General features: G+C 35.8%; 1 protein-coding gene across 9 annotated transcripts in view; it reads right to left on the bottom strand.

The window, feature by feature from the left end:
• The window catches only part of CADPS2 (Ca++-dependent secretion activator 2), a 563,764-nt gene that overhangs the window by 225,119 nt on the left and 322,829 nt on the right, over positions 1–15,816 (bottom strand). For all 9 annotated transcript variants that reach the window (XM_011995959.1, XM_011995960.1, XM_011995964.1 and 6 more), the window contains exon 8: positions 12,801–12,940. In XM_011995959.1, the coding sequence (XP_011851349.1) occupies positions 12,801–12,940 (140 nt within the window). The remainder of the gene's footprint in view (positions 1–12,800; positions 12,941–15,816) is intronic.

Genomic DNA, 15,816 nt, shown 5'->3' with positions numbered 1-15,816 from the left:
ATAGCAACAGAAGAATATCTCAAGGTTACACATGGAAAATATCATATGTGTAATAATATAGTAGCATAAAATCAAATCTTGTCATTTATTTGTAAATCATAAATTATCTATTGTGTAATGATAACAGCTAAAATGGACTGTTAACAATGTGCCAGGCAATGTTTTAGTCACTTTAGTGATATTAGTTCATTTAATCCTTACAGCATCCTTTTGAAATCGGTGATTGTCATATTCAATTTTACAGAGGAAGAAGGGAGGCACAAGGAGGTTAAGTAACTTGCCTTAAGATCACACAGTGATGAGGCTATAATTGGCATGCTGGCTGAAGACTCTAGGTACTACAATAAAGCTGTCCTACTATGGTATTACACTGTTCTTTAGTAAATTTTAATTATGTATTGACATTTCATTATTCATATGTATTACTACAAACACACTTAACACTCTTATTCTCTCAGATACAATAGTTAAGTCAAATGGCTAAATATTTGGGTAAACAACACATGGTTTTCTATAACTAAGTGCAAGTTTGGGAAGTTATTAGCAGATGCTATCAAACGTTCATAACTTTCATTTTAAGGTCAAGGGAAAAGCTAAACAAATGGGAACTTGTCTTTCTATAAATAAAGCATGCATATTTGTGTCCAGTGGACAAATAGATATTGTGGAGGATAACTTTATATTCTTTGCAGTATTTTCAACTGTAACATTACTTTCCTGTTTTATTGTAGCTGTCTGATTCATTTTAATGTTTTACACGTTTCAGGTTCAATCCTCATTCACTCTATTCAGTATTTTTTTCTGCCCTGTTCATCATAGTCTACATCGATCTAGAATCTCTCTGATCACTCGGGTTTTATCATCTTCCCTTCCACAGTTTTTCACATTTCATAAGAGGAGTCAAGCCCTTTCTATTCTTAAATATGTTCCATATTTGTTTAATAAATATCCATAAACACATATAATTCTCACAACCACTACCAACAAAGAGAGTATCTTTCAGTTACTGTTTTCAAATAATCATTTTATACTTGCTCTTTCCCTGACTAGAGTCACCAATGGAAATTCCACCCAAATGACTTGGGACAACACTATCATGTATAGGTATATTAAAACTCAAAGAAGAATAAAGTAAGCTATTTTTTTAATATTCTGTGAATTCTGGTATAAGGATATTTTGATCGTGTATAGGTATATTAACACTCAGGGAAGAATAAAGTTAGTTAATTTTTTTAACATTCTGTGAATTCTGGTATAAGGATATTTTGGAAACAGCTTCAAGCTACTAGTTAAAATAGATTCTGTGAACCGCTTATTTGTGGTATCTTTCCAAATGGATGTCAAAGTCATGGAAGAAGCAATTAATATCTAACAGTATACTACACTTTTTACATATGATTTATGCTATGTTTTGCCAGCTTAAACTGTTTTCAATTTTACAGTTTTTAAAATTTTCTAGTCTATGCTATTTGGTTAACAGCTGTTCCATTTCAGTGGGGCAAGTAATTAGCTCTACGGTATCTAATGCATTACTGTTGATGATTTTTTAAGTATCACTATTATTACAGCAAATTTCACTCATTCACTCACTTGAGTCTGACACAGTCTCAATAAATTTACTCATTTATTGAGTCTGACACATCAATAAACATGTGTTGAATAACTGATCTGATGAAACCAAGCATGCATTCAGTGCCTGGTCAAATAATGGTGAACAATAAGGTCCAGCCCACAAGGAGGTGATCTGAGTTGGTGAGACAAATAGGAAGGTGGATGTTATAATTTTATAGTAGAGAGTATTCAAGGTTATCTGGGAGCACAATTTGGGGTTCCCAAGTCAGTCTGTGATGGAAAAATGAAAAATATCAAGGGAATTTTCATATTGTCTCTTAATCTGAAATTAAATCAACCAATTATCAGACAATAATGTGTATCCACTATGTTCTGAAGCATGTGGACTAAGTAATGAAGAGTCAGGATCTCTGCCTTCAAGAGACAATAATATAACTATAGATATAAACAAAAACATGTGAAAAGTATCCAAAGAAGGTAGTAGACGGTAAAAGCCAAAAAACAGAAGAACAGAAAGATCTTATATTTGCTGGAAGAAATGTATACTGGTAGAATTATTAGGTAAAACTTGAAAAAGTTTAGTATTATCTTGTAAAGATAAATATTCACATTCTTACTAGCTCAGCAGTTCCACTCCTAGGTATCCACTCAAGAGAAACTATGCATATATATACCAGAAGACATGTACAAGAATGTTCACAGTACCACTATATGAAATAGCAAGAATCTGGAATGACTCAAATGTCCATTTTGATGAAACGGATAAAGTACAGTATGTTTGTAGCAAGGCATATTATACAGGAAAGATTATATAAACAAATAAATGTATAGATCAATGTGACATACATCATGGGGTAAGGGTTATGATTAATCCAGCTTTGTGCATTTGATGTATAATAGAAAAAAAAGTGAATAGGATTTTGTAGCAAGACAAGAGTGCACAGAATCTAACCTTTGCTGCATAACATACTGCCCTAAAACCTCGTGACTTAAAACAACCACCATTTATTATTTCTTATGAGCCTGTAGTTTATTAAGCAGTTCTATTGATCTGAGCTGGGTGGGCCATGACCAACTCATGGGTCTGTGGTCAGTTTCACGTTGGCTAGCTGGCTTTGTTCATTTCAGCTGGGCTCATTCATATGCCTGAAACCCAGGTCAGCACAACTAGGCTGATTTAGTTCTGCTTTACCAGTGGGCTAGCCCATGTGTGTCCTCATGGTGAAGGAAGCAAGCAAGAAAGGAAGTGAAAATGTACATGTGCTTTTTCAAGTGTATGCTTATGTCAAATCTGCTTCTGTCCCAGGGGCCAAAGCAAGCCACATGGCCAAACCCAAAGTTGGAGGGGACAAGAAAGATTTAGGGCACAAGGTATGAATTTAGGAAGCCTGTTTATTGGTTCTATTTATGTGATCAACCTACCACATGTACAAAAAACTTTGTAATTCACTCATCTCCCCCTTTAATACAGCAAAGGGCAAGTCTGGCTGACTTAATCAAAAGTTTTACTAAGTAAGGTCCTAGACAGCCAGAAAAAAAGGGAGAAAGTCCATTCTTCTGGTGCCTGTGGGCTGTGGTAAAAAGTAAAGAGATGGAGTAGGGAACACAGGTGGTTGAGAGTGCCTTGGGCAGAAGGGCTTCTGCCCCACCTCCCATTCCAGATTCTCTTGTGCAGCTTGTAAGGTAACAAATGTGGAGTAATCTTGATGAGGCAGAGGGAGGGCTAGCATCTCTTTAGATTGTCTTGGTATAAAAAAGACTCAATAGTTCTCTCAAAATCAAGGGAGTAGGGACAAGATGGCTTGCAGTTAGCAGAGAGTCTGCTTCTGAGGAAATATCAGTTCTAGAGAAAAAACACTGCCTCTCTTGGCACATACGTATGAGAAAATGTGTAACCTGGTACCAGAGTGGTAGGATTTGGTAAAAGAGTGAAAGAAATAGATCTGAGCAAATAAAAGCATGTTCAGGGTACATGAACTGATCCACTTGGCAAAGTTGGGAGTCTGTGTTGGGTATAAAATCTAGATGAACCAAATTTTCGAAGAATCTGAATGCTAGCTTAAATGATTTGCATCTAATCCCACAGGCACTTGGGAAGCAATTGAATTTTTTTTTTAAGTAGAGATATAATTGTATTCCTGAATTCCTAAATGGTTAGGAAAACAGGAACATCAGTAGAAAAGTCCTTGAACAGGTTTTGTTAGTTAGGATAGAGACTGAATTAGGGTTGGCAGAAGGAATAAAAAGCGATTTAGTTGTGGGAAACGCTATAGAGAGAGATGGAGATTAACTAATGTCAGTGAGGAAGAAGTCATAAATTGGAGATAAACCTAAAGATCAATCGAAATGGCAGAAAAGATGAGGCTGCCAATTTCACAAAGGTGGAAGTAGGTGGTATTCAACTTTTCTTTGATTGACCTTTGGACTACTGTTATATCCTTCTAATCCACTGTCAAAAACATGTTTTAAAATGTGTTTTAGAAGTATTAATATTGATATGTAAAATAACCAGAGGCATTAAAAATACATTTGTATTTTTTAAAGTAACAAACCATTTTTTAAATCATGATAATAAGATGTGCTTTTTGTTTCTGATTTAATTACTAATGTACTAACCTTAAGGATATAAATGAATGCAGGATGAATAATTACAAATGTAATGTTTGTAAACTCTTTCCTCTGTTCATGTTATCGACATTGGTATTAATGTTAAAATTGTGGTGATGTTTCTTTTTATAATCTGAACACACATCTATCATGCTAAAGCAAGTTTATTGTATAATCTTCCCCAGTACTGTTTACTTATGATTTTCAGGTGCTTCAGATAGTCTACACAGGAGGCTGTGGCCATGATATTATACCCTATTAACAATGCCCCATTCAAGTAAGTGCTAGTGATGATTACATAGAGAGGAGTAGGAATATTCTTTAGGACCCTTATATCCGTATGCTAACATCTATGGAAAGAATGCCAAAATTAAACACACTAACAGACAAGCTTGGACTACTTTTGAAAAGATTCCTTTTCGTCATTCCTGTATTTTTAGGCCCCATCCTATCCTTTACTATGTTCCATAAACACTCATTTTCTCCTCTTTAGACCTCTACTGATCTTCCCTAAGCTTTTTCCTTCCTTTTTTCAGGGACTTTCAAGTAAGTCCAGCTTTGCTGCCATATGCTGTACTTTTGTTGCTATTGCCCTTCACTACTGCCATGTATCTTCCTGCTTTCTAGTTTATGTAACCTTCTGCTCCTAAGTTTTGTCCTGATTTTGGTCCACTGCCACGCTCTGACTCTGAAATATTTGCAAGTCTTGGTACTGTCAGCCCATGCTTTTACTTGCTTAGTCCATTCATCTCTGTATACAGTCTAGGACTCCTCCTGCCTGTCTAATCATTAAAACACTGGTTCCTTGTATATTTCTCCTCATTCTTCTTTGTCAGCTGTTGGGGAAAATATTTTCATGAATTATTTTTGAGCCGATCTAAATGGAAAAAAAGTGTACACCAAATAGAATTGACAGAATAAATACTGAAATAAATATAGCATGACTATTCAAATTCAAGGATCACTGTAGCAGAAAGAAAGCAAATGACTTTTATTGAGTCCACAAAGATAGTGTGAACAAAGCTCAAATCTAGGGTGTTATTTTTTGCCTTTAATTTTGATAAGTATTGGTTACATATACATCATTCTTACAAATTAAAACAAATTAACCCTGGGGTATACTCCACCCATAAGAAGTGTTGCTAAAACTTCCTCCTACAGTTCAACCACAGGGATGGTCTAAGAATAACTGTTGACAGGCAACAAGCCTCCCTACAGAGAGTAATTAATTTCAATTTAAAGTTTTGGGAAAATAATATATTTCTTTATAATACAGTCTTTAGATTTATAGTCAAATTTAAATTTGTAAATAAGGGAGACTTCCTGTAATTCTTCTGGGGCAATAATGCTTTGAAACATACTCCAACAAATCCGCCTTACAGTGGTGCCGATTAATTTGAAGTTATTATCCAAACAATCAGTCCAACACTTACAACTGTGAGCATAATTTCTGCATTCTGTTCTTTTCTAAAAAAAGTTCATCAATTCATCAAATATTTGTTTAGCTTCTACTAAGTATTAGGCAATGTTCTAAAAATTGGGTTTAAAAATAGCAAGTAAGACAAAGTTCCTACCCTATGGGAATCAAATTCAGTTGGGAAGCTACTCAATAGCAAATTACACCATGGCAGTAACATTCTAGTCGAGGATACAGTTAATAAACAATAAATATAACACAGATAATGATAAGAGCTTAAAAAAAAAAAAAGAAGCCAGTTAAAAGTAGAATTGGAAGCAGAGAGAGAAGGGTTCTTTGTTGGGTAAACAGGATGGGCTGCTGTAGAGACAGCATCTGATAAGAGACAGAAAAAAGAGAGGAGGTGAGTACCATGAGCATTCTAGAGTAGAGCTGGCAATGGCAAAGGTCTTTAGAACCCTAATCTCAATGACATTAGCCTCTCTCACTGATTATTTTCAAAAAACATTTAATTAGGCTAATTATACAATCACATGAATGTCTTGGGTGTGATGGTAACTACAAAATAAAAATCATGTAGACAGTAAGTATTGAGTCAGCTGTTTAGGTTTATCAATCCCTCTTCAAATAAAGCAATTTAGCTAGGTGTGGTGGCTCACACTTGTAATCTCAGCACTTTGGAAGACTGAGGAAGGAGGATCACCTGAGTCTAGGAGTTCAAGAACAGCCTGGGCAATATAGGGAGACCCCATCTCTACAAAAAGTTTTTTAAAGAAGCTAGTCAGGTATGGTGGCACACACCTGTGGTCTCAGCTACTCAGTAGGCTGAGGTGGGAGGGTCACTTGAGCCCAGGAGATGGAGGCTGCAGTGAGCTTTGTTCACGCCACTGTACTACAGCCTGGAAGACAGAATAAGACCCTGTCTAAAAATTATTTTTAAATTAAAATAAAAATGAATCACATACAAAACTACAATTAAAAATAAAAATAACTGAGATGAAATTAAAACTAACTCACCTGGTATGTAAGTCTAATGAGATCAACAATGTATCATAAAACTTGACAAATTTTAATACCACAACTAGCAAGATTTGATAGACTGGTAGAGCTATATGGATCAAATCAACTTGTTTACTGATTTAAGCAAGAAAATTAAAAGTTAAACTAGCAAATTGTAGTAAAACATACAATGAGCACCACCAGTTATTTAAAATATGCACTGAAAATATCTGTAATTTAAAAAGTGTTACACAACATTAGACTGAATTAAAGGAAAAGTGCTTTCTTATTCCTCTCACTTGCCATGAAATAATCTCCAGGTGTTCTCTATTTTTAGAATCTGAGCTCATTTCTTAGATAAATCATTCAAGTCAGTTGCTCAGACATGGTTCAAAGCCCTTATGTAATATTTTCATTTTTCTCCCTTGGACATAGGGAGGAGACAAAATAAAGTTAGCAGAAAAATAAACACACAAAGAGCAACAAACTACCTTATCTACATCCATAATAGCTCTCAAATAAAAATGTAAATTAAAGTCTAACAATTAAGCAAAGGGCCCTAATAGGGATATAACTTTTATACTCTCAAGGAATTAATGATGATTTGTACATTTCTATTTTTCTCATCGTCTTTCAGCATTTTCTTTTGAATAAAGTCAAATGATGTGGTTAAAACTTGAAGAATGTTATTATAAGGCTGAGCACAGTGGCTCACACCTGTATTTCCAGCAAAGTGGGAGTCCAAGGCAGGAGGATCACTTGAGTGCAGTAGTTTGAGACCAGCCTACGCAACATAGCGAAACCCTGTCTCTAATAACATTACAAAAAAATTAGCCAAGGGTGGTGGTGCACGCCTGTAGTCTCAGCTGGTTGGGAGACTGAGGTGGGAGGACTGCTTAAGCATGGGAGGTGGAGGTTGCAGTGAGCCAAGATGGTGCCACTGCATTCCAGCCTGGGCAACAGGGTGAGACTCTGTCTCAAAAAAAGAAAAAAAAAGATGATGATGATGATGATGATGATGATGATGACAGTTCAAGGGACTCACGTAGGATTTCAGTGAAATCAGGATAAGCCAGGCTGGGCCAAGTCCAACCTGGGAATGCAAATAGACCTACACATACATAGGTTCAGGTCAAGGTCAGATGTCCAAACATAGTTATTTTAGACAAGGATATAGAGGGAAGTCATTCTAAAAGGTACATTTAAAAATGAAATATCAATTTTCTTTGTGAAAGAACAGACTAGGCTTTGTTTAAAGCCTGGACCCTCTGAGCAAATACTACCTTGATGCAGCTAAGATTTTCCTCCCCTAAATTAGTTGGAGATCATAAACCTGGAATAATAAGCTAAATAATGGAACTTTACTAGAGTGCAGTCATTTCACTTTATGAGCAAATACAATGTCTGAATATTTAGCATGTGAATGCAGTTTACATAGGCATGCTGCTCCAATTTCTGGATGCCCAGCTGGCCCTCTCTCTGGGAAATGGTGGGGCCACAATGCAGCCAGTGTGGGGCTTGTCTCGTTTTTCCTGCTGAAAGTTCAACTATTGTCTCTCCTTGCAACAAGAGATGAGCCCAATGCCTTTTCCATCTTTATGATGGAAATTAGAGAGTTTTATTTGTGACAATGTCAAAATATTTTAATCCATCCGTTCATTCAACAAATGTGTAAATAGCCAAGCATGACTCTACACAAAGAGAAATATGAGATTCATCTGAGAGTGGTTTTGCTAAAATTTTCTTACCAATTAGAAACTATGATAAAAGTCTTCTATAGTTACATAGTTATGAAACTCTATTTTTACTATAAAAGTAATCAGTTGCATGCAGACTTCTCATAGATCATGGTAATAATGCTTCCACATATTTGTGAGAGCCAATTTTCTCTTTTTCAGTTATAGATTTAATTGTCATAACCATCATTTATTAGTTCCATTTTATTTTACCCTTTTGGTTGAGAAAATAACCTTTGAATCAGGAAAATAATCTTATTTAATAAAAACAGGAATAGTTATTTGAGTTTTAAGTTAATACTGTTACTTAGCCACTAGGCTATGCTAAAGTATAACCCATTTGTTCAAGAACACTTCTATCTTCATGTTACACACACACACACACACACACACACACACACACACAAACCAGGAAAATAAATTCAAAAGCTGGATGTGAATCATTTAACCATTCAAAATATAGCTGCTAATTTGTTCAACAGATTTATCAAAGGGTTAGTTTCTATAATTAGTTTAGATGACATATTCCAAAAGAATAAATAAACTTGTTTTTGCTAAATATACGTCTTGTGGTAATGCTCAGTTTGGTTTTAAAAGGATGGAGTCATCGTTATGCTTAATTTTCATTTACATGTAGTTAGTCATACTCAAACTATAATGTATAGTGGTAGACTGATTAGTTATCAGAAACATGAGCTTTAGATTGGATGCATTTTACCTTCTGGTTTAAAAAAACAGTCATTTTAAAATGCAACACTGAGAACTAAACACCATTTATTTCATTTATTTTAGGCATTTTTTTTACATTAAAATTATGTTCTATTCCCAATAAACTGTGTTTAGAACCTTTAAGTTTCAATTGTAAATAAGGCTTACTCTCATTTGTATTACTTTTCCCTTAATACCCTAGGGAGCACAATATTACATTTTCACCATCATTATTCACATTAATATCTATCTCTGATCATATACTGTGGGAGGCATTGAGAATTCAAATAGGTCTAAGAAACAGAGTACATTTGGGAGGCCGAGACGGGCGGATCACGAGGTCAGGAGATCGAGACCATTCTGGCTGACACGGTGAAACCCCGTCTCTACTAAAAAATACGAAAACTTAGCCGGGAGAGGTGGCGGGCACCTGTAGTCCCAGCTACTCGGGAGGCTGAGGCAGGAGAATGGGAGCTTGCAGTGAGCTGAGATCCGGCCACTGCACTCCAGCCTGGGCGACAGAGCAAGACTCCGTCTCAAAAAAAAAAAAAAAAAAAAGAAACAGAGTACAGTTGAGAACACACAGACAAATATGAATAACATTGATAACAATATTTTTTAAGGGCCATAGATAAGTGATAAATGAATAAAACAGAGAATACATGTTACAATAGTTCACGCAAGAAAGATATATTTGATGTCCACATTATTAAAACAGAATAGGTTTTTACTACTGAAGTCCCAAAAGATTTCAAAGTCTAAAGTGCTCTGAAGATAAAAATCCATTATCCTCCAATTTATTTTTTAATCCACCTAACAACTCTATCTGTAACAAGAGTTTGCTGTATTTTAAAGATAAATTAATATTTTTAAAACTTGACTTGTCTCTTTTAAAATTATCCATCTGTTAATTATTGATTATAGGAGAAATGATCAACAAAACACGATCCAGGCTCAAAGCAAAATGCTATTAACCTACTATTCCTGTTACATTATTGCTTTGGTGTATGACGGAATACTTGGAAGAAAAAGATTAACTTTCTCTTCTTAAATGTAACTAAGTGCAGTGAAATCCATTTAAGAAGTACTTCAGAAAAAGATGAATATAGCTATGCTGTAGGTGAAATGTTCTCCAATATATGTTTACACATAGGTGTATTATTCAAAATGTGTAAAACTGTTACCACATGGGTACTGAGGAAACAGAACAGATGCTTAGGTTAAAGCACCTCTAACTCCCTGTCCGTAGGGATCAATTATTATTATAGCAATGTTGAAAATGTTCAACTCTTCTAATATTAGTATTAAAATATTTTAATCAAATCACTATTTTAGAATATGACATTCTTAATTTTGCTACACAACATACTATGTTAGCATAACATTACAGATAATTTTCAGTTCTAACATTGCTTCAATGTGTATATCACAAACTGAAGAGATACCTAAATATCTAGAAATGCCTGTATCTCTTAGCAATGTTAGATAATAATTGATATGGTTGGGCTATGATGCATTTTTGGTCTGAGTCCTTCAGTGAGTTCCTGAGCTTTATGGATTAAATTAAGAGACTATGATATATCCTCTTTAGTCTTTTCCTTCACCTTTAGTCTTGGGCAGAAGTCAATTGCAGGGCCATTCTAGGGGTACTGATTCAAAGAGATGTGAAAAAAACAAACCCTACCTCCAAATCAAGCCTTGTAAGGGGTCTGGATTGTCTCACCTATCCTGGAGTATGCTAAACCAAGGAACTGCCAGGTGAGAGCAAGGGTTTCTTCCCACTGGAGCTAAAGGTTACAGGACCTGCCCTATGCATGTTCAATCTTTGTTCTTGGGACAAGCTGAAGGTCCAGGGGTATTCACCATGGCATGGTACTGTGGACGGGTAAATTAGGGCCATCTTGACATTATGATAAGTTCCTGGTTTTTTTTTTTTTTTTTGTGCCATTCATCAAAAGAAAAAGGGACTGAGTAAAAAAGAGTGGAGAAACAACTGCAGTTCCTGGAACATACTGTGTTCTTTTATGTGTAACTCTACTAGTCTCTAAGCACTTTAGAGCACTAGCACTCTCTCTAGTCTCAAAGCACTCTGACAGTTTCACTGAACTTGTCATCATCAGCTAAAAGTCCTTCCAGGACTCCCTGCCTTTGTACATGCTGTCATGTTGCTAGAATGACATTTCTCCCACTGTCGACCTGATAAATTTATCCTTTAAGTTTTATCTCAAAAGTCAGGTGTCCTGTGAGACTTTCATTCACTGTACCTGGCAAAAATCAGGCATTATTTTTCCCAGGTTCCCATTTCTGTCTTATAGCACTTATCACTCACTATCATAATTATTTACATACAAGTCTGAATCCCTGACTAGCCAGTTCCTATAGGCCTGCAATAATATCATATTAAAGTGTGTCCTAGTTGGAAGACAGTAAGTGCTCAATACATGCCTGCTGCATAAATTACTGGTGAGCAGGTAGATGGATGCATGAATTAAATATTAAATCCCAGACACTCTATGTGCATTATAAGCTGAGTCATAGTTAGACTTGACTTTACATGACTACATTAAAGATGCATAACGTTGGTTGTCCGAATCATGGTTCACCTTCTAAGAGCCCACCCTCTCATGTACTTTTTCCCTTTGGTGAGGTCTGACACTGCACATGCTGCCTACTAAACCAAAAAGCAATACAGTCCTTAGTTCCATCCCAACTGTAATGTATACCTTGGATTTCCCCCTGCCCAGAGCCTAACTTTGTTTCCCCTAATGGTCATCCAAAGTATCCTCCTCATTTTTTGAATCATCAGTTCGCTCCACCCTGATGTTAGTGATTGGGCCCCAATGCCAGCAGACTCTGCTTGTTACAAGGATACACTTTTTAAGACCTCTGTGTTTGTTGCCAAACTCAGGGTAAGCCACTTCAACAACTACTTTCCTCCGTAGTAAGAAAAATGGTCCCTTTTCTTTCCTAATGGTTAATACCCCTATGCTGGGATTTGGCCATAGTAAGTCCAAAGTGTTACTCTCCACAGTAAGAAAAATGGTCGCCTTTCTTTCCTCATGGCTAATAACCCTATGCTGGGATTTGGCCATAGTAAGTCCAAAGTGTTATTCTGAGGAAGTCCTGGATTTATGGAAATTCATTTTATTCAAGAGTTCAGACCTGTTTCATCACCAGCTGCAACAGACAAAGAACCTTGGCAGAGATGAAGGCTGACTCTGACCCCTGGTGATCCCCAGGAGACAGTACCTGCACTTATTCCCCAGGCAACAGCACTTTTCTCCAATATTGATTCAGTTCTCACTCGCATGTTTGGATGAACACTCATATCCCTCTTGTCAAAATATATACAGCCTCGTTGGGTTATATCTACACTATGTTTTAGTGTTTATATAGTCTATGGAGGTTTTATTTCTAGGGATCTCAATGCTAAACTTGTTTCAACTATTATTGTAATTTGAAGAATGTTTCTTAGAAGGTATCGTGCCCTGTATCAATATGACTGATGAGTAATACTAACACAATCAAGTTCCAATATTGTGGTAGCATGCATACAGTTATCTTAACTAAAGACCCATGTATTGAGCTATAAAGCCATGTTTGGGTCTAAAAACATTGAGTAAGATAACTTGTGTGTGTCACTTTTTGAGAAAACTCCGTGTAAAAGCCTGCTATACTGGTTCTCTCACTAAACTGACAAAAACAATACACTAAAATGAAATTCAATAATTCAGGAAAACAATCCTCAAATTTATACTCACCCACTATGCTTCATATGTGCTGGTTTATCCATTCGCACTGCCAGTTTGATTTTCAAGTCAGAATCCTGGCTATTTTTTGGAACTACCATTTGGTGTAATTCAGCTGATTTGGAGCTATTAGAAGTTGGATATAATATCACCTGTATGGAAAAAAGACCATATTTAAATGCATGATATAGAGTGTCTATGGGTTGGAACTAAAATATTTTCTATGTTTACCTGTTTGAAAAAACAGTGCCAACACCCAAATGTATCCAATAAACCATTTGACTCCCTACTACAATAGCTGATGGATTTTCAATACAGACTTAATTTATTTTTTGACAAATACATGTTTTCACATTATCACATAATGAGTTTTCTTCCTGTGTCACTTCATAATGAATTAATAGCACAACAAGCTACAGTTGAATTGACGTTGAAAAATACTCAAGAGACACCCATAATTTCAAGAAAATTCTAAACTCCTCAGGGCAAAGCAGTTCAGAAAGATATTCTTTGAAATTATGGATAACATCCTTAAAAACCAAAGCCAATTATTTCAAATAGCACAAATATGCCTCATGTTTTATTATCATTGTAAAATAGTATTAAAAGAAATCAACTCAATTAGAGATGGAAAACAGCACATTTTCTGCTCTAGATCAATACCAAAGAAGGACTTTTTCCCGACATGTTTTCAAAACTACAGATATTATAATGACTGAAACAAAGTGATTACTTTTAATAAAACCGCCAAATTAACAAGTGATTATTTCACGACCCTCACTTCACAGAGTCACCCCAAGAAAGAGAAGCCTACTCTTCAGATGTTAGGTACCATGCAGATAACACAAGGTATTTTCCCCTTTTTAAAATCAGTTATGACATATTTAGGCACAGTTTACATCCAAGTCTTAATATTTTTAAATGGGAGCATTATAGGCTAAAAGACAAAGCAAATATGTGAAGTGCCCTGCATTATGTTTTAAGCCATAAGCCTGAAGCTTAGATATGAATGGAAGAATTATAAACATTCTCAGGTATGCTAAATTTTTTTTTCACAAACAGAACAAATATGTTCATTAAAACTATATTGAAACATATCTTCTTGTTTTTTTTTTTTTTTTTCTGAGACGGAGTCTGGCTCTGCCGCCCAGGCTGGAGTGCAGTGGCCGGATCTCAGCTCACTGCAAGCTCTGCCTCCCGGGTTCACGCCATTCTCCTGCCTCAGCCTCCCGAGTAGCTGGGACTACAGGCGCCGCCACCTCGCCTGGCTAGTTTTTTGTATTTTTTAGTAGAGACGGGGTTTCACCGTGTCAGCCAGAATGGTCTCGATCTCCTGACCTCGTGATCCGTCCGTCTCGGCCTCCCAAAGTGCTGGGATTACAGGCTTGAGCCACCGCGCCCGGCCGAAACATATCTTCTTGTGTATAAATCTTGCTGCAACACAAAGTGATTGTGAATCTGAAATTTGTTTGTAATATTGTTATAATTTTACTTTAATATAACAAAACAAAGTCCCGTCTCAAGTTGTTACAGATAGTCTTTATCAATTTAAGAAGGTTGCCTTCTATTCTTAGATTCTAATAGTAAAATGTTTTGAAAGCATTCATGGCAATTGACTTTGTCATACCCTTCCCCTACCCTCAAATCTTCATTTATAGTATAAGTAGAAATCTTCACCAAGAAATCTTTAGGCAAGATTCTCCTTCTCTCTAGGAAAGACAACATAGTCATAAAAGCTTCTCAAACTATTCTCAATTTGCAAGTTGTTAAATGTATCTACTATTTTGAGACTTTTCTCAAGCCTTTCCTAAAAGCCATAGCTGTGTTGAATCCAGCATATCCATATACTTAAGTATATAAAGGACATCTAAGAACAAACTAAATGACATTTGCAATGTTTTCACAATTATGATCATACTCTAGAATTCATTTTGACTGCTAAAATATCCAATGTAATATTTTACAGATTCTTTCTTAAGTGACAGTAAAGAAAAATAAGATGATAGCTTTTGGCTCAAACCAGTAGATAAAGCAATATCATTATCAACTTAGAAGGTTATTCCAAAAAAGAATAAAAGACTAAGATAGAGCTCTATATCCACTGTAGCTATAGCTGCTATTTTCCTAACAAGTCTGGAAAGCTTTTTCTCTTTCTAACCACACCCATCCCCCATTCCAACTTAAAAAAAATATTTTGGCATGAGCCACTTACAGACTTTATTGCTTTTTAATTCTTCCTTCTATGTTTATATAAAAATTGGTATTGTACCAAACTCTAAACTCTTATACAGGAAGAGAATATTTAAATTAAAACTTTTGACAATTTCTCATTCCGTAAATGCCGATGATGGCTTGCTAAATTAGGTCCCAAGATAACTGATTTGGGCTGATCCACAAATTAAAGGCTATCCCAATATCGAATACCATTCTTTCTGCCACATTTTATTTTTTGATGGGTATTTCTAACTGAAGACAGTGGAAGGATTTATTGCTCAGCTCTGTTCAATTAAACAAACACTGAGTTCTTACTATGTGAGGATACACAAAGATTAAAGAATATGAATGGCTCACATCTCTCAAGGAGCTTAGTTCCTCTTCAGTAGGACTTAGTTTTGTCTTTTATTAACAGCACTCTTAGCTCTGATAATATCACTTCTTCCTATTGCTCTTCTTTCCCTAGAGTATGCAATGGTTTCCTGATTTAGTTAATTTCTGGGTATATTCACAATCATTCGCTCGGCTTCTCCCTATCATATGTATATCTAATTCCCTATGTTACATTCCCTCCATTGGAAAGACCTGGAAATGTTTCTTTTTCTGGACAGACTGACTGATAAAGGTGTGAACATTGGCACGTGTAGCAAGGGGAGGTCCACAGATATGAAATCTTCTGTTTCTAAGAGAAGTGCATTGGTAAATGCTGAACTTAAACTTCAAAATGGTCTGTTAAATAGTTTCCAGGCTCCCAAATTGCACAACCAAAAAAGTGGTCATGTTTTTTTTTTTTTTTTTTTTTTTTTTCATACTT

The sequence above is a fragment of the Mandrillus leucophaeus genome, unplaced genomic scaffold (assembly GCF_000951045.1).
Source record: "Mandrillus leucophaeus isolate KB7577 unplaced genomic scaffold, Mleu.le_1.0 Scaffold5, whole genome shotgun sequence".
NCBI classification, from domain to species: Eukaryota; Metazoa; Chordata; class Mammalia; order Primates; family Cercopithecidae; genus Mandrillus; species Mandrillus leucophaeus.
Note: the sequence above shows the minus strand (reverse complement) of the source record. Positions and strands in the feature narration are given on the sequence as shown.